Here is a 19,610-nt window from a genome sequence, read left to right as displayed (position 1 = left end):
ACTCTTGCATTGACTTTTCTTCATTATGGACTAGAAGATGTAAGCTTTAATAAACCACTTCTTCTGCTTTTGGCCATGGTGTTTTATCACGGCAATAGTAAAGTAGCCAAAACAAGAAGCTAATGTAGAGAGAGGCTAGCAACCACACGTCCTCTTTCCATTGTAAATCCTCCCTTAAACAAGTAACCTCTTTAGGAACAAATCGCCATTCCTAAGGGTCAGCCCTAAACATATGTACATAAGTAGAGCTTCACTAAATGGTCTTAAAAGATTGCATGGATATGTGCACACACACACACACACACACACACACACACACACACACACACATTATGGGAAAAGAGATTCTCTGGGGAGAAGGGGAACAATTTTTTTTTTTCTGAGAAAACAGTGGAGCCTTAGTTGAATGGGATACCACCCACAGAAAAGCTCTGTAGCTACGCAACTGACACTACAGCCTGGTTATGATCATGCCTAATGCATGTTGCTTTCATGGGTCATAGTGTTTTCTTCAGTTCATCAGCTCTTGGGGAGGGGCATCCCTGTACTTATGAAGTAGATGCTACTCACCAAGGAAGCATGTAACCCCATGTCAAGTAGATGAAGATGGTCTAGGATTCTCCTCTGTGGAAGTTTCATGCTCAGACAGCTCAGCTGTGATCGTGTATCCAATTACCCAAACAAGGAGCAACCACCACTTCAGCAAGGAGTCACACCATCCCATATCACACAGGGAAAGGTAGCCATATTGTCATCTTCCTCATGGTCATCATCACACAGATCAGCCAATGTCACATTCACAGCACCCACTTCAAAGGTCATTCAGCCATTCCTCCACAACTCATCTTTGTTACTATTTGTCCCTGTTCAGGAGTCGTTTGTGTTGTGTGACACTATTCTTAGGGGAGCATAACTACACATGTACTCATAGCAGATAGAAAACCAACAACAGATCAAAATAACAATACATCTAAGTCCAACCTGCTGAACCAATGAGCTTATTGGGGTTACTTACAGGAGCAGAAATAATTCAAAGATAGATACATCACTGAAAACTCTAACCCAGTATGGTTAGAAATGATCAGAACCTGAACCTTCTTACATGTCTTATCAGCAGTTAAATAGTCAGTTTCCTTTCCTCATTTATCTGTATGGTTTATATAGCTTTGGAGACCTTGTGAATCTGGTAGGATTCAGGGATTGCTTGAGACTTGTGAGTTGTTTGCTTTTAAGTCTTAAGAGATACTCTTTAGAACTTCCTGAATCTTTGTTAGCTCCCCTCCAGGATAGAATGTTTAAGTTAGCCCCAATTTAGAGGAAATTGCTACACAACAAAAGGTTATAGGAATTTGTCAACTATCTCACAGATTGTATGTTACAAAACTGAAATCCGGACCATGCCAATTTCTTCCTCAAACCATTATTTATAATATATCAAAATAAACAGCTGGCATATAAAAAGGAAGAGCTTTGTAAGTTGATTTCTAAGGCAGTCTTTCAAATACTGATTGTAGCTTACAAGTAAATATAATGACCACTCATCGTGGAAGGAAATGGAGTTGTGTTCAAAGGGTATTCATTGACAAAGTTAACAGTGACTGAATGGAAGGCAATCGTGAGAACCAGCTGTACCAGAAGATTCTTTAATGTCAAGCCTATTGAAAACATAAGACAAAAGAGAGATTTGAATCAGAGGCAAGTTTGAACAGCAGGCAATGATCTGTATATGGCCAGAGAAAGCATGTTTCTGGGATGGGAGCTGTTCCCATTAGTTTCAGCAGATGTAAACATTTGATTCCCATTACACTAAAAAGATTTTCACCATCCCAACTCTCTAGATTAATTCTAAGCTTCTTCAACCACTGTTGTTTTAGTATTTTGAGTTTTGAAAAAATAAAAAAATATTGTTTTCTTCCAGTTAATGACAGCTCTGTAAAGTGTACAAAACTTACAGAATTATAAATAGTTTTTGTCTAAAAATAAGAAATGGTTTATTTCAGATAAAGAGACAACTTATTTCTTTGCTCCCAGTCTAAACACTTTTTTCATCTACTTCTAAATTCATATCCCAAATGCCTAAATAAAAGGTACTTTGAATTTTCCCTCAAATTGGTTGAACCATAGTATTAATTCTTTCATCAATTAATGAATTAACAGTCCTTTAACAAATGGTCATTTATAGTTGAAATTCATGCTTTATTTCCCTATTTAATATAGACCTTTTTAAAAAAAAAACTTTTATCTTTTTCTATCTTCTGACAGGGTCTAGATACTCTGATTCCACAGCCTACACATGACCAAGATTCTTTTCTTGGTCAAACATGAACTTTCTGCCAGACTGATCTGTGTACTTCCATTCAATATCTGCTTTAGAAAAGAGCCCTGCTCAGTGAGTTTAGCAAGAATCCACAGCTCTGATATCTGATCAGCTTTCATATCTCATTGGGCTCCATGTCGTTCATCTTCCACAAAATACCTGGTCACCTGACCTTTCTTCACCAAGAAGCCTGTCAGGTCAGTTTAGCCAGAATCCCCTTGACTTCTAAGGCTTCCCTTGGTTACCTCCTACCCACTTGACCAGCTCTATAAATTCTCACTTGTCCATGGCATATTGAGATTCCCCCCCAATCTCTCCTCACAGGATCCCACTACAGTCTCTATAGCTGTCACAATTGTTCTTAATAGTCTTTGTCATGCTTCAGCAAGGGCCATTGAATACTTTTCCCCCCTTTGGAACACTGAATAATTTAATGTCAATTTAACACAAGCTAGCATTATTTTGGAAGAGGGAACCTGAGAGAAAATGACCCTACCAGATCAGATTGGCCTGTGGTACATTTTCTTGATTGATGATTGATATTGGAAGGCCTAGATTACTATAGGTGGTGCCAACCCTGGACTCGTGGTCTTTGGTTCTATAAGAAAGCAGGCTGAGCAAACCATGGAAGCAAGACACTAAGTAGCACTCCTCCACGGCCTGTATATCAGCTCCTGCTTCCAGGTTCCTGCCCTGTTTGATTTCTTGCCCTTAATTCCTGTGATGATGGTGTGTGATGTGGAAGTGTAAACCAAATAAACCCTATCCTTTCCAAGTTGCTTTTTATCCACAGCGTTTCGTCGCACCAGTGTAAACCCTGACTGAGACATTCACTACGTGACTGCCAGGCGCTGTGCTTGCCTGTGTGAGGTTTTGCAGTACCACAGAGCAGGATTCAAGTGCAGACATATCTTACTTCTGTTGTTCATCTCGCTGACTCTTGCATTTCCTAAATTCTTCCACAGACACACAAAGGACTCTACACTTCAGAGTTTACTGAGCTCTAGCTCTCACTGGAATCTCAGATCCCCCTCAAGAGATCCATGGAGCAGATGTCAATGCCCCACCCATTTAGTGATGAGGGACTGACTTGAGTAATCAATGGGATCTGTCGATGTCACACAGAGAGTGACGAAGCCAGTGCCTGAACTCACATCTTCTGCTTCTGGATTCTTTCACGTGACTGTGTGGTGGGAGGAAGGGACTATAGCATCTACAGCCTCATGCTGTGGTGGCTCATGGTGGTAGTATGTTACCTGCTGCGGGGTATGTTCTCTGTAATCCTGGAGAGAATTCAGAAGCCTGCAGAACCCACCCGGTAATGCTAAGCCAGAACACCAGACTGTACTCCAAGACTTGTCAATACCTTCTCAATGGTAAAGCCATCTTCCCATTCTGAGAGTTTCCTGTGCTTATTACTCTATTGTTGGGACAGCATGGCAATAGTACCCTTTCTCCCTCGACTCCTCCCCCTTCTCCCTAAGTCATCATGAAACTAACCACTGCTAGGCAGCCCTCAATATCTTATTGTCTGTCCCTTCTCCCTGGGAGCATTTAATTACCTGTGGTCACCATAGATACAGTTTCTTCTTAAGTTCTCAATTTCCTTCTGGAAACAGTATTGCAGTGTGTTTGACTGAGCCCAACCTGAAATGCCACATGCTGTGGAGAGAAACTACAGGAATACTAGCTGCATTGTCAGACTTGAACTTCAGCTCCGGGGGCATGGGTGGGGTATGCTAAGTATTGTTTATTAAACCTCATGCCCTCAGCCCTGCTGGTCTGCCCTGAGTGAACCTGTGGCTCCTTGTACCATGGGTGGACCCTGGGATCAGTCCCTTTTGCCCCTTTCTTCTAAGACTATATCCTCTTTTTGGAGGACAGAATATTTATCCCTGCATCCCACTTTCTGAATGGTGGTTTAATTGGCGGGATAAGGACTCTGGAGGCATGTTCCCTCCCCTCCCTGTGCATGTAACCCCTTTAGAGATGGCACAGTTAGATAATGGAGCTGACTCCTGAACGAGATCCAGAGGAAGCACAAACTCAAAACAAGGGCTGCTTCAGCCTGAAACAGAACACCGGTGAAACCCAGAGTTGGTCTCGCCTGTTCCCGGTTTACTCAGAAATACTCCTACGAGGAAGCAAAACTAAATGAGGCACCCCAGGCCCTTCCTTCCTTTAATCTGGCAGAGACCACGCTACTAGGACAGCCTCTACTTTAAATGTGTCCAATTGGTTCTGCGTCCAGTGTTGCCTTGAGCACAAGAGAAAAGCCAATGAGAATAAAAATACAGAAGCCAAAAACCTGATGTAAAAGGAGCCGGTGTTCCTCCTCCTTTTTCCTCTGCTGGAGATCGCCTTTCTGTTAGCTTCAGGTAGCAGGTCAGCAGCCGGCAGACTGATGGAGAAGTATGTGTGACAATACCAGTTTCTCTGTCTTGAAGCTGGCAGTGGGCACCACCTTGGTCTTGCCTTTTTTCTTTTCTTTTTTTTGGTTTTTTTCAAGACAGGGTTTCTCTGTGTAGCTTTGTGCCTTTCCTGGAACTCACTTGGTAGCCCAGGCTGGCCTCGAACTCACAGAGATCGTCTTGCCCTTTCTTGAAAGAACCCTATCTTGGAGAAGGCTGGGCAGTGGAAAATTTTATCCCTGACCTGTTACAGTAACTTACACATCCCTGGCTTGGGAATACAGCAGAGTTATGGGGAGAAAATGAATTTATTGAACCACGTATTTGCAGATGAAAGGGAATCACAGGAGTGAGTGACTAGCACTCTGTGGGATTCTCAATTAATTCCTTTTGGCTAATGACCCTTTGAAAAAAATCAGCTGTGACTGATAGTCTAAAGAGAAGCTTTCCATTGGTACCACCTGGTTTTCTTGGGGGATTAAAATAAGATAGTTGACAGAGTTGTCAGAAAAAAAAAATTAAAACATGCAAGAAACTACCTATTTTATTAGTGGCTAAAATATATTTACAAAACCCTTTAGCAACATCAGCATAATCACTGGCTTTTACATTTTTAAATTTTACTTGGCCTGATTTTGGGGCATCATGGAATATACTAGAAGTTCTTTTATTCTGGAAACGCTGGAACATTCATCTTTTCCCTCAATATTTGTAAGATTAGACAGTGATATTTTGGTCTTCACTGACTGTCCAGCACAAGAGGATGAAATTGTGACCAAGAAATTCATCTGAAGATAAATGGAGATTAAAGTTATATTCCAGGACAATTGTCCCAAATTTGGCTAAAAATAAGCAAGTGGAGATTGTCCTAAACATTGTGACTCCACTTCCAGGCTGTCTCTGCTTCGGCTTATGACCTGTGGGCTCTGAATGAGACATGCCAAGCAGCATGGTGACATGGGTTAAACCTTTCTCCAATGCCACTTAAATACTCACCATTCCACCAGCAAGAGGACATCTTAGCAAATCCCATGTGTTGTTTATACCATTTGGGGTCATTATATCAGTGAGTGTCTTGTGTTACAAGGCCATGTATGATTAGCCTAAATAATAATCGGCAAATTAATATACTTATTATTACAAAGAAAGATAGTAATCTGAAAATTACACGGATTATCCCATTTGATCCTCACTTTCACTCTATAAGATTACCTTTTAGTCAACTGGCAAATTCCAGCTTAGGGATGCAATTAACTTACCAAATGTATGGCTTCAGAGCCTGAGTTTCGAATTAACTATACTCATTTGCTGTCTAAATGCTGGTGTAGTAAGCTTCTGAGTTGGTAAAGAAGGTAGGTACAAGGGGCTTCCTTACAGGATTCAGCATTCCTTGCTGAAGACTCGAGATCTGCCTGCACACCTAGGTGAGCAAGCATCCCTCAAGTAGGAATGGCAATTCCATCACAGGGTTAAGTGATATCTCCAGCCCTACCCCTTAAAACATGTAAGTTTTGTCCAAGATGGAAAGTGTGGAGGCATACAGCCTCCTTGAGAGAAAGGAAATAGGGATGGGAAGATGATCAAGTTCCTGGAATCTCCTCCTCAACTTTGCTGTCACAGGGCCCTGTCCATGGCCAATGCTTCTCTCTTTGTGGACAAAGACAGCACAGGGAACTATTGAAATGAATGCTAAACAGTGTTAATGGCGGTGCTGGTTACTGGCAGAAAGGCCACGGTCACAACAGAACCTGGTTGCTTAGTAGCAGAGAGCTTTATTAGAAGGAAGGACCAAAGGACCAGGCCTGGGGAGGAAAAAGAGAGAAAGATGGTGGGGTGGGGGGAGAGAGAGCTGAGCAGAACGGGAGAGAGAGAGGGTGGGGATCACATAGGTGATCACCAGCACACACTGAAGACATAAGATTGCAAGACCCTTTACTTAACTCCCGGACTGCACATGTGCAGTCAGTGTAGCTGGAGTGAGGGCAGAATGCTGACAAGTATGACTCCAAGTCAACCCAGAAGAGGAAAGGCAAGGACATTTATCAAATGAAGAGAAAAATCTTTCAGATGAAAACTAGAGAGGTTAAAGGAAATGACATTTCACTCAACCTTAGAACCCACTGATACCCAACACGTCATGGTAACAGCAGAGTTTTCAGAGAGTTAAAACCAAACAAAACCAGTACTCACGGGAGGAAACGAGGATTTGTGGGCTGTACATCTGTTTTTGTTGTTGTTGTTTGTTTTGTTTTTCTATTTTCTGTTTACTTTCGTCTTTTTAGGTTGAAAATGAAAATAAAATGTTAAGTTCTTTGGGGCCACTGGTGGGAAATGTTGACAGCTTGTGGTGAGAAGCCAGGCCCTAGATAGGAATCCTCATGTTATTTTCCTCCCTCTCAGTGAATAGGGAGAAAAGGTCAAGCGGTCCTCCACACCCAGGAGGAAACTCCCTCTGCTGTACAGCTTGGCACTTGCTGCAGAAACTCACTAAGTGAATGAAACCCACAACCCAGAGCATTCTTAGACACTTGCTAACCCTCAGCCCCTTCCTAGCATGAGCTGCCTCTAGGAGAACATGGAAAATAATGTTACACCACTCATGGAAACCCTACTGGATGTCTAAACAGCTCATTTCACAATGTGCTTCCCAGACTGATAGAGCCAGCGGCCTCACCAGAGTCACAGGGCCCTCAACAGTCACCATTTAGTAAGGAACTTTGAAGTCACCTCTGCTCTCTAATAGCCAAAGCCAACTGATATGGAGATGGCCTCAAGAGGACAACACCTACTAAAATAAAGTCTGCTTGTGTGACGGTTTGGCCTGCAGTACTCATTGGCCAAGAGGGTCAGAGTGACTACAGCCATCCCAAACATCTTTCCCCTAGGGATGATCACCAGCATTCAGAGAGCCCAGCCAGCCCCCAGAAGTGGGCAGTAAAGGAGTAAAGAAAGCAGACAGATAGCTTAGCACTCGAGCAGGGCCGTTTTTTCTGTTTCTCACTTATCTTTGTTCTTCATGGTAGAGTGGGCCTCCCTGTTCCCAAGTTCCACTTTCCACAATGTTAATCACACGTGATTGACTGCCAAACTACTAAATGGAAATTTGCAGAGATGAGTGAATCTCACATTTGAAATAACTGTTAATAACACATTATCACACTTGTTCTATTTACTATTACAGCCAATCTCTCACTGGGACTACTTTATGTACTGGACCTACTTTATTGTAGCTGTGTTTATGTAGCAAAAAATCTAGTATTTATAGATCTGAGGACTATAGGCAAGTACAGACATACACTCAGGGTCCCAGGTGTGACCCCCTATAGATAAGAGAACTCTACAAAGTAAAGGTTGGACAGGCATGTACTATACCTTTGAGCATTGTCTTCTTGACCTCAGAGTTATGTCATAGATAGTGTTTCCCTGTCAATTAACCGGGATGCTCTGCCTCTGCTCTGCTTTAAGGTTGCACTCTGCCAATAGAATGTGGGTCTCTGCTCAGCAGTGAGTTGTCTTAACACCTTCCACCATTACATCTCTCTAAATCTTAGCTCCCTTCTCTTCTAAATGGCATCGATGTCTGGGAGAAAACTAGGAAAGTCTGATGGATTCCTGGACTGACTACTCTGGGAAGGAGTCCTTGCTACTTGGATTTCTGTTGCTATGTGGATGGAGTCCAGAAAGGAAGGCGGCATCTTCTGCCTCTGAAGAATAGATTGCTCACATAGCTTTGCACCAGTGCATTCTGGTGACCCCGTCTGCCTCTGCGCTTTCAGCTGCTGATTAAAGCCTAACTCACCACCTCTCTGTGCAGCATAAAGGTCTTTCTCCCTTTGACAGATGCTTTCCTGAATTTTATGTGTGCTTCCTCCCTCTGAGCTTATTGCGTTCACTTAGGCAGTGCATGGTTTTTTATTATAAAAATATCGTAGGATTTAGAAAACAAATTCTATTTCAGATTCCCAAGAACATAGAACAATACACTTCTTTGATTTTCATTTCTACTCCTAATCGTACGAAGCCGGGTGAAACCACTCATACAGTGGGAATCTGGAGCAGTCTCATGGTGAGAGCTGACTTCCAGAGGTCAAGCTGAAGGACAAATCCTTACTCCCCCCCCCCCCCCCCCCTTAAGTAAAATCAAACCATGTGCTGACTTCAGGTCATACTTCAGGACATGATTTTTGACATCTGGAAAACAGTAATGTCTGTTGACAACACCTTCTCTAATATCCCTCCCAGCTCAAAAATACTGTCTTCTGTTCAGCTTTTACATGTATTCACCCACATAGAAGACACCGAGACATCTAATGAAAAGAAAATTGCCCGGTGGCGGTGGCGGCGCATGCCCTTTAATCCTGCACTTGGAAGGCAGAGCCAGGCAGATTTCTGTGAGTTTGAGGCCAGCCTGGTCTACAGAGTGAGTCCAGGACAGGCACCAAAACTACACAGAGAAACCCTGTCTCAGAAAAAAAAAAAGAAAAAAGGAAAAGAAATTGGTGAAAGTCACATAAGCACAATAAGAAGGAAACCAGTGAGGAAAGTCTCAAGTGATAGACGGGCCAAAAGGAAAATGATTGAACTATCCCCCCTTGTCCTTTGAGCCCTTAGACTAAACACGCATGCACATGTGTACACGTGATTCACAAGCAAGTTTCCTGGCCCACCAGAAGAAACACAGGGGCACCTAGAGCTTAAGAGACTCGAAGAAATTCTCAGCAGCAGGAAGTGTTTGCTGGTGGTATTTAAAGATGTGTTTGATTCAGTCGGATGGGCATGGTGGAGATGGGTAAAGCAGTAAAGGCAAATGGATATTGATTGAACTGATTGATGATCCTGGGTGTAGCTATCTGGCATAGTAAGTAACATTCCAGACATGCCCATTCACCTGTAGACGCCCAGACCGAAGAGAGAGAAAGAACAAGGAAGGAGGAGAAAAAAAGTGATTGGTCAAACTGGCAAGCTGAAGTGTCATGTTCAAAGTCAGCTTTGGGATAATCACCACGAAAAACTCAACTGATGAATAGTCACTAAACTCCAGGCCAAAACATCACTAACGACGAATTTACGGCTGATAAATACTAGTAATTCATGTCAATGCTAATTCACTGTGGCTCTTCTATTTCTAAAATTTATTTTTAAATTAACACTTTAATTATAAAAATAGTGTATAAATTCATTGTTCAAAGATTAACTCCTATAATGCAGATCACATCTATTAATATCACTGATTAAATATAACAATGTTGCAAGAAATTTTACCTCTCATTTGAGGTATATTATTGTACCTTTGAAAATAAAAGAGTTTGTTTAAAAAAAAAACAAAAAAGAATCAAAGCCAAGAGCATTCAATTTATAAGGTGGCCAACATGTCATGGAATCTTTGTCAGAGTGTCCCAATCTGAAAACACAAGGAACTGACTCAGATGACTTCAAAGATTGCTGCCAATTCTAATCGATTGTAAGTTGTGCATGCATACAGCTGATAGAAATTACTGACCAATAACGAATAGTTCTTAAAATATGACATAGCTCAGATGGTTATAATGAATTCTCAATGATTAATTCTTTGTTATTTTGGTGTTTTGTTTTGTTTTGTTTTTTTCCCAAAATGAGTTTTCCTAATGGCTGCCATCATCACATATTTCCTAATCCCAGCACTGCCCTACCCCCACCCCCTTGACATCTGGAAGAAAACCAGTAGAGCCTGGTAGATTTCTGTAATCCTTAGATATGGCTGGCTATTCTGAGAAGGAGTTCAGTTTTGTTACACAAAAAGGCACAAGACAAGTATGTGGCTCAGCCTTCAAGTTGGCTGTGAAAAGTCATCCTTTTATATATATATATAGGTGTCCAAAAGATTCAAAAACGCAAACTTAATAACTCTGTTCTCAATTGTGAGAATTTTTGTTTCATGGTAATGGAATAGGGACTCTGGAATGACCCAGCATCCTTAGAACAGTGAACTATTGTCTATGGAGCAAAGGACTGTGGGATTTGTAGTATTCTCTGTTATGTCTGTGCTCAGCTATCCATCTGGACCTGGTTGCTGATGTCTCCTCCTCTGTCTGCTCTCCGGATTCATACTCCTCATCCACTGCATAGAACAGTGGCTTTGGCCGGATGACATCCCTCCTGCCCCATCCGGCATGCTCCTCCCAGCTGGGGTTGCTTCTTCGGTGACTGAAGCTAAGTGCCTTCTCTCCTCTGTGTAAGCTCTTCATGGGGATCAGCGCCTGTGTCTGACGTCTTTCCTGAAGGGACCCTGCTCGAGAGTGTGCATTGAACATCAAAGGCTGGAATCCTGGATCCATGCCATCGTCATCTAAGGAGACATGATGACAAGAAGGGAAAGAAAGTTTGAAATCAGAGTTAAGACTTCATGCCCAGGTGGCAAGAATGCTCAAGACTGACAGCTCCTCCTCTCAGCTTTATGGTCATCGTGACTTCCCGTTCAACAGCACAACCCCAGCAGACCAGGGGGGCAGCGCTGTATGCTTACTATTACAAATAAATGGGAATACACGGAAACCTGTGCATCTAGCCAGTCTCCCTAGATGAGTAGCAGAGTACCTTTTCACAATAGTGGACTAATAATAACATCAAGCATATACTTTAAAAAAAAAATAGTCTTCTAAAAGGTAAATGCTATACTAAAAGTTCCATAAAAATAGTTGGTTTTCACCCTGTTTGTTTCTGTTTTATTGAGACAAGGTCTCATCCTGTCATGTAGGATGGCCTTGTGTTGCCTTCCAAAGTGTCGAGATTACAGGGGTGAGCCTCATGCCTGGCTCTTGGTTTGATGCTTAATCAGCAGCTATCTAAAAGCTCTTCTACAGGGTTTCATGGCTTTGACCTTGGACATGTAACCTTGAAGACAACAGAGATGGGAGGGGCAGAGATACACATTGACAGAGGCTCCTCTGTCAATGGAGTAGATGATGGGCAGACTGCAGTGGTACATGATGACGTAATGAGGCTGAGATCCTGCCCTCATGGGGGAGTGACCATGTGCCTGCCTCTGTCCTACTCATTTTGTACATTTTACGCCACTTAATCTTTTTTTTTTTTTTTTTTTTTTTCGAGACAGGGTTTCTATGCGTAGCTTTGTACCTTTCCTGGAACTCACTCTGTAGACCAGGCTGGCTTCAAACTCACAGAGATCCGCCTGGCTCTGCCTCCCAAGTGCTGAGATTAAAGGTGTGCGCCACCACCACCCGACTGCCACTTAATCATCTTAATGGCCCTGTGAGGTGTGTAAAACTATCGTCCTCACAACATATGGAAAGTGCCTAGCGTTGTTCTTCAAGATGAGGTGACTTTCAACATGATAATGCTGGTAAAAGTGGGATTGGAGGCATTCTTCTGTATCCTCAGGAGATATACTAAAATTCACACATCCTCCAGTTTCTCATAGAAAATGGCACAGTATTTGCATGTAACCTATGCACATCCTACAGTTTAATTTAAATAATCTCTAAACTACTTATAATATAGAATATATTGTAAATGCTACACAAATAGTTGTTATATTGTGTTTTGGGAGGAATGGGGGTGAGAAAAAAAGTCAACTTAGATGCAGAAGACAACTGTATATACCGCATGTATGTTGCTAAGGCTGTGTTATGGGCAACAGGACCACCAGGTATCCATGTGATGCCCTGCTTTTGAGTTATTTCAAGTTTTTTTTTTCCATTCCTAAAACACAGTGCCCTTTCCTCCACTTCAACAAAGGACTTTTTTTTCCATAAATGTCATTTAATATTTCCTCCAAGTTTTAGACTGGTGAATTTATTTTTCCCTTACATCTCCTCAGAATTTCAATATTTTCAGGTATTTATTTATAAACCTGAAAACTGTTCTTTCTCCCACATTCTGTTCCCCCCTGAAAAAGTAAAAAGAAAACAGAGCCAGAAGAAACCACATAAAATTAATACTGTATGCCCAAAGGTTTGTACTTGACAAAAATGTGCATATATTACTGACAGAAAAAAAAGTGTAAATCCCTGTTCAAAAATGTTTTTCCAAAATGCAGCCAAATCATCACAGGCAGGTAGCTGGGGGCTAACATAGGGGATGCTCTGATGGAGGTAAAGATTTTAGCATAATCCATTTTCTTTAACAATTACCATTTAATTTGTGCTGAGTGGAGCTTGAACCTCAGTTCTTCCAGATCCTTTGGCATTTGGGAGAGTCTCTGAGGTGTGGACACTTCCTTTGGTCTACAAGTCCTGTCCTTGTTTTATTCTTCCCATTCCTTCTGACTACTGAAACTCCCCATGAGTGGACTACCTCCTTTTAGATTAATGTAAAGTGAAGCCCCAAACATTTAGAAGAAGCTCCACTTGCAAAGTTGAGTTCAAGGTAAGTGACTAGTTCTGCCCCAAATGGGAAGGAACTTTCTATAAGGCAGAAGATGGAATGAGAAAGGATGGGGACTGTATTCGGTCCTTCACATGTCTCCCTACAGGTGAGAGCCAAGTCCTGTCGTCCCAGGGAAGAACAATGGCTACCTCTCTAACAACAGGTGAATGTTGACCTTCCACCAGACTAACAGGCTTACCTACCAAAGCTAAAGGAGAGAACAGGGAAAGTGCTTCTGCTTGGGACAGGGTGGAGCCAAACCCACAGGGGATTAGCTGCTCCATACAATGTGCTTTGTCTAGTGACTCAGACCCAGAGAGCAAGCAGTACTTCCTTATCTCCGCATTTTCGAAGATGTAGAGGTATATACATACAGTTTAAAATACTATACACATATCCTATATATATGTAATATATATACATATATATGTATAAACATTTCAGTCATTTCCAAGTACAATTCAATAGCACTAAGAGCTTTCCTGCTTCTGTGTATTTCTCACCACCATCAACCTAATTCCATAGGTTTAGAGCTGTCTCACACATAAAAGGTGTTTTAGGATGGGGATCCCTGTAATTGTAATAAAACATGAACCTCAAGGGTATAGGAGCACTGAAAGAATATTCAGGTCTCTAAAACTAATCATGGAATTCACAGACATCCTCGTCAGGGGCAAGCAAGCCTTGGTGGGTCTTCATAGAGCTAAGCAGGAAAGTGTATTCATGGATTCACATTGGTTGGCCAGACTACCTAGTTGAGGAAATCATGCCACCTAAGGTCTCCTAGCTAGAATATCCCTCTTCTGTTGGTTTTTGGACAGAAGGTGTTCTCAAATAATCAAAATGTTAGCCACACATTGAGGACTCTCTTCATTTCATTGTGATTGCTTCCATAATCTTTGAGAGGGTGTTCTTTTTTGATAATTGTTGTTACATATATATTGCTAAATATATAAATACAACCTGCTCAGTGTTGATAATCTTACCTGAATGCATATGTTTTCAGAGCTGAGCATTTGGTATTAGATAATTAATTGGTGTGCTGTTCCTTAGCATGTCTATTGATGACACCCTGCTCACACCATGGCTAGGGAGCTATGTTAGTGAGACTTCCTGAGTGTTGCTTCCAACATTTACCATCATCCTTTAAAACTTAAGGGTGACTGGTGAGTTAAATTTCATTACCTTCTTCTCTGGTTCAACCACTTCCATCTGAATGAAATTTAGAACCTATTTGACACATTAGAAAGAAAGAAAAACAAGCAAACAAACCCCCCAGAGATTAAGATCTTACTCCAACTCTGGATTAATTCATGAGAAGTTGACATTTTGGAGAGATCTTGTCTTTCCCAGAAACATGAGTATCACTCATGTCAAATCTTCCTCCCTCACCAGTAACATCCATGGCTAGTATTTCCTACACACATAGTTGGCTACAAGCCTCTTCTAACAGCCTTTCTTCTAACAGCCTTATGGTTCGTGCTCGGGTGTGTATGCTGTGTCCCTGTGGCCAGCTTCATTTCCAGTCAATGCTGTCGTAGATGAAAGCTACCAATATTATTATAGAGGTAACAGCAGTGAAGCTATAGATGTTTACTTTTTCTTCCTGTATGTTATTGCTGAAGTTTGTCCCCACAATAAATTTCTGTTGAGCAATAATTATTAAATGTAATGAAGTTGGTTACTGCTCTCTGAACAGATTGTTATTACATAGGAGAGCACCCTGCCTTGTCTTCCATGCACCTGCCCAGCTTTCTCACAGACTGCTACTGTGTGATGTCATCAGTCATGGTAGGACATTTCATGAAAACCTCGCATGGTGTGGGCAGTCCATCTTGAACTCCTCAGCCTCTAGAAGCATGAGTCAAATAAACACCTCCTCTTTATAAATTGCTTGGTCTTAGGTGTTCTGTTTAGCAGCAATGACAAAAGCATGCCAAGGGAGCAATGCATAGAATTTCCAGGCGTTGATTGCTTTTACTGAAAATATGCTTGAGATGCTATTTGTTAAAGGGCTAGGGACAACTAAACTCATGAATTCACTGAAGCTGAGGTTGTCCGCACAAGATCAAGCCAATCAGCGTTCTAGCACAGAATGGGGAGGAGTTCATGAGCCCCCACCCCAGCTGGGGAGCTATAGACAGTTAATGGCCTCTGGGGGAGGAAGAATCGTTTTCCTTTAAGATGTGGCTCCAGTTAAGGCAACTGTACTCCAGTGGATGGCCTCACCCCCAGGAGTCAATTACTTAAAAAAAAAAAAAAAAGACATGAAATTGGAGGTAGATAGTGGTACGAGGCAAGGTGTCTATATGGACTTGTAGGAAGGAGTAGGGGAAATATGGTCAAAATATATTGTATGAAATTTATAAAGAATTAATAAAATATTATAATAAGATAAATGGTAGAGTCCTTTTGCCAATTAAATCTGACGAGTACATAAATACATTTCCAAATGCTCAGCAACTCCTACCTTCTGGAATAAAGCACACTTTGCAAGGATTAGTATCTGGAGTGACTACTTAGCCATTTGCTATAACGCTAATTTACATTTGGACATCTGTTCTCCAGGAACCTGCTCTGTCGCCACCCCTGTCAGAATCCTGCAGTAATGATGACCACCCCAGAAGAGATCTGTGACACTTTCTTGTTTTTATCCACTTAAATGATGAGATTTCACTTGAGTTCTTAGAATAAGAAAGATATTTTAAAACCAATCTGTTAAATGATGAGATTAAACAAGTTATTAGGATAAGAAAGATATCTTAAAACCAATCTGTTGCATGACCCATGTCTGTGTATCTCTTTTTAATTGTCTTCACTTTTGTTTGTGAAACGCCTTCATCATATCAAATGACACTAATTACTACAGTGTCATCAAGAGCAGACAACAAGATTAACAGAACAAAATTACTAGTCCAAAGCCCTCTTCAGAAGGAAGGAATTTACAATACTGGTGACATTTCATTTTATAGGAGAAGATGGTTTTGGAAGGAACATGGTCCTAGCAAGCAATCTGAAGGGTACACCTGACATACTCCCTATACAAAGAAAAGGCTCAAGATGGGTTGAAGTGTAAATAAATGATGATTTACTCTATGCAATCGACTAGTATTTTATCACTAAAAAATGAGAACTAAATTCCTGTCTGTTGAGATGAGAAATCTGTCTACTCTAGGACACTGTCAAATGAACTAGGAAATTTATGGGTGGGAGAGACAAAGCAATGGCCAATGTTTGATTTTATGTCTAGGATGGTAGGATGGTTCTGTGATTACATGATTCTCTGTATAGGATATTGGCTCTGGGAAGGTCAAGATAACACAGAGAGACCCACAGAAGGGTGCCAACTAGAATGTGCTGTGGTGATGACACTCGAGTTTTTAAAAGTCTTATGTTTGTCAAGTGACAGAGTTGGGTTTGACATGAATCCACTTTAAACAAGAAAAACATAGCAAAAATCCCTGTTACTTCAAAGAATAGTTATATTGCCTTTAACAAATAATTATTTTAAGATCCTGTGCCTTTAGTTTATTTGAATATCCAAAGTGATTTTGAAGGTTCAAATAGCAGGTAGCATGGCACTTTATTATATTATATATTGCCCTTTTCTAACAGAAATCATTTTATATAAGTATTTAAAACATAGCAAATTGGCTTTAATTAGAATAATGAACATTTTCAATACCTAAGAATCTCAGTTATGTGTTAGATGGAAAACCGTAATCAGTAACTATGACTAAAACACTCCAATAAAAGTTAATCTTATATTTAAATTGCATTAGACTCTTACAACTGCCCTCAAGCGATTCTTTTACATATCTGTAAGACACCAGTGACAAGATCATGTGACCTACTAATTCTCTATGCACTCTAAATGGCTGGAAAATTTAAAACAGGATAGTAGTGCATGACAAAATTGTGATAAAGTCAAATTTCTGTGCCATAAATAAAATTCTGAAATTTAATCATAAAGGACACTATCGTTTTCTTCTCATTCAAGTATCTACATAACAGCCTTGATTGTACCTCTTGGCCCCGGAGTCCCCAAATGTTCACCATCTGACCCTGCACAGGAGGAAACACAGCCAAGCATGGGTTACCTGTGGACTCAGCAGCCCTTGCTTCTCTCCTCGATGCCTGAGGATTGCTGTAGGGGAAGGAGAGGTAGCGAAAGTTCTTGGTGCCTGCCTGTGGGCAACAGGAAGACACAAAGCAGAATGAGCTACTGCAGTTACTATTGGCCAACAGATGATAGAGGGAAGGATGCAGCCCTGGGCTGGGCAGTTCACTGACACTATTACTTCTGTTTAAAGGAAGCAAAGCACTTCTGAGCTCAATATCTACCCCCCACCTCTTTCTCATTGAAAGAACCCTTTTGAACCTTCCGAAGTTACCCTCATAGCCTCCAACAGGATTAGAATCAGAGTCTGTTCTAGACCCAGTGTCCATCCAGGAGTCCCTGCATGATGAACGCTATATAGCCTCAACTAGTAAGATGTCAGGGGCTCACTGGTCATGTGACAAGGAGGCTTGAGAGACGAGGCAAAAGTAAATCCTTCTAGTCAACATCCTGAGAGGCCTAGAAACTTTGGTCTGAGGAGGAGTTCTGAGATGCTCAGTACTTGGCCACCATGGGTTCTGGATATAGACTCAGCTCAGGGATCACTAGATGTCACTGATCTACTTTAGAAAGCATCTCACCACCGTACTTAATTCACTGATGTCTGAGCCCCCTGAAGTCCTGGATCCAGAGAGGGGGCTATTTCATTCACAGATGCTCAAGGCCTTGGGAGTCTCAGATTGGGGGTAGGGAGCTGCTGTGTTATGTTGCCCTCTATGGCTTTTTCATCCCTCTGGCAGCATGTGAGGTTTTCAGTATGTAGTAAGTATTAATAGTGATTTGCCCTCAGCTAATGAGGCTCTGCCCCAAGGACTGTCTCAGTTATTAGCTGACAGCCCCCACATACCGGCTTTCCCCAGGGCAGACTTTGGCCTTTCCGCATGCTCTCCCTCAGTGTGTTCTGGCGGCGGATCAAAATCTCCTTGGCTTGCTTCTCACTTGTTCGGGGTTTGAGGTTGTATTTGTTGTAGGACATGGTCTGTAGGAAGAGTATAAAAATAGACAGGTATGAAATCCAGGGCTACCAGGAGCCCCAGCAGTGTCCAGAGACTGCTGAGTGGGCAGACACAGCGCCTGCGCTCAGCTTTGCCTCTAGCATGATTTGAGAAAGCCTCCATGGGAGGAAAGCAAGCAAGCAGACTCTCAGGCCTGGCTAGGGTTGTGAACAGTGCCTTCAGTAATCCCTGCAGCAGCCCTATCACCACCTCTACCCATCCCCACAGGCATCACCCACAGACTGTGGCTACCCTGCACACATATGTTCTTTCTTGGGTCATTTTTACATGCTAGGCCTTCAGAGTTATTGGGTAAGAAAAATATTAAAATTAAATTTTGGGATTTCCACATTTCTGATTTTCAATAAAGGACATTTCCCTACACACACACACACACACACACACACACACACACACACACACACACACACACAGTTAAACTGTCCCCATCATGATTCTCATAAATTCAGAAAGGAAGAGGCTTCACTTAAAGAACAGAGCCAAGGAAGGAACAGCTTGACAAACTGGACCCACTGAGCTTTAAAGTACTTATCCTCCTTGCCTTGACCTCAAACCGGTGGAAATCTGTCACTGATCGCAGGCCAACATTTACTCATAAACGTATGTCTGAAAGATGCTTAAGTGGAGCTTCTTGTCCCCACATCTGCTCACTGCAAGTTCAATGAATGCCAAATTGCCTGCAGTCAGTAGGTGACACACTGGGTGTGCGGACACACTGCAAAGCAATGTTGGGTAAGACGGTCTCTGCTGCCTGTGTCATCCTTACTGGTTTGTGGCTTCTTTAAAAAGGATAATCAAGTCAATAACAAAAAAAAATGAATATTCTACTAGGTGCTGTAGCAAGCATGGGATTAAAAATAAATAATGTCAATTCAGGTCTTCTAAATGCCTACAGCCATCTGGGAGAGTCAAGTTAACCAAGATTTTTGGCTTGTATGTTCAGGTGAGACAAAATGTTAGGATCCTCTGGGAGGTGTGGAGTAGGGCAAGTAATCAGGCTTAGATGGAGCAGGCTTACTGCACTGAGCTAAGCCTGAAGCACCTGATGGGCACTCTCCTGGGGGAAGTGCAGATGGAAGGGGTGTGAGAACTAAGGTTGGGATGACTAACCAACTTGAAGGGACGGTAGGGAGGACCAGGGGGAAAAATCCACCGGTGAGTTTCTTATTGTGTGACTGAAATACAGCCTTCAAAGACAGTGAGCATGAGCAAGGAGAGCTGATGACAGGCCACACCCACTTTCCAGGAGTGAAGACCCTGTCTTCCAGCCAGATGTCTGCTGGGGAAACACACTCTCAGGTACCATGAGATGATCCCTAGGGATAAGAAGTGGAAATAGGCATACATACTTCCATTCTATTGTTTCTTATCAAACACTGCAG

At 41.9% G+C, this 19,610-nt stretch overlaps 1 protein-coding gene across 1 annotated transcript in view; it reads right to left on the bottom strand.

Annotated features, from left to right (window-relative positions):
* Nucleotides 1-10,523: 10,523 nt before the first annotated feature.
* The window catches only part of Slc9a4 (solute carrier family 9 member A4), a 54,244-nt gene continuing 45,157 nt past the window's right edge, over nt 10,524-19,610 (bottom strand). The window contains exons 10-12 of the mRNA XM_036168463.1: nt 18,060-18,191; nt 17,193-17,280; nt 10,524-11,053 (exon numbers count right to left, since the gene is read on the bottom strand). Coding sequence (XP_036024356.1) covers nt 10,695-11,053; nt 17,193-17,280; nt 18,060-18,191 — 579 coding nt within the window. The 3' untranslated portion in view covers nt 10,524-10,694. The remainder of the gene's footprint in view (nt 11,054-17,192; nt 17,281-18,059; nt 18,192-19,610) is intronic.

This window comes from Onychomys torridus, chromosome 18 (assembly GCF_903995425.1).
Source record: "Onychomys torridus chromosome 18, mOncTor1.1, whole genome shotgun sequence".
NCBI classification, from domain to species: Eukaryota; Metazoa; Chordata; class Mammalia; order Rodentia; family Cricetidae; genus Onychomys; species Onychomys torridus.
The sequence above is the reverse complement of the archived record's forward strand: the minus strand, read 5'-3'. Positions and strand labels throughout refer to the sequence as shown.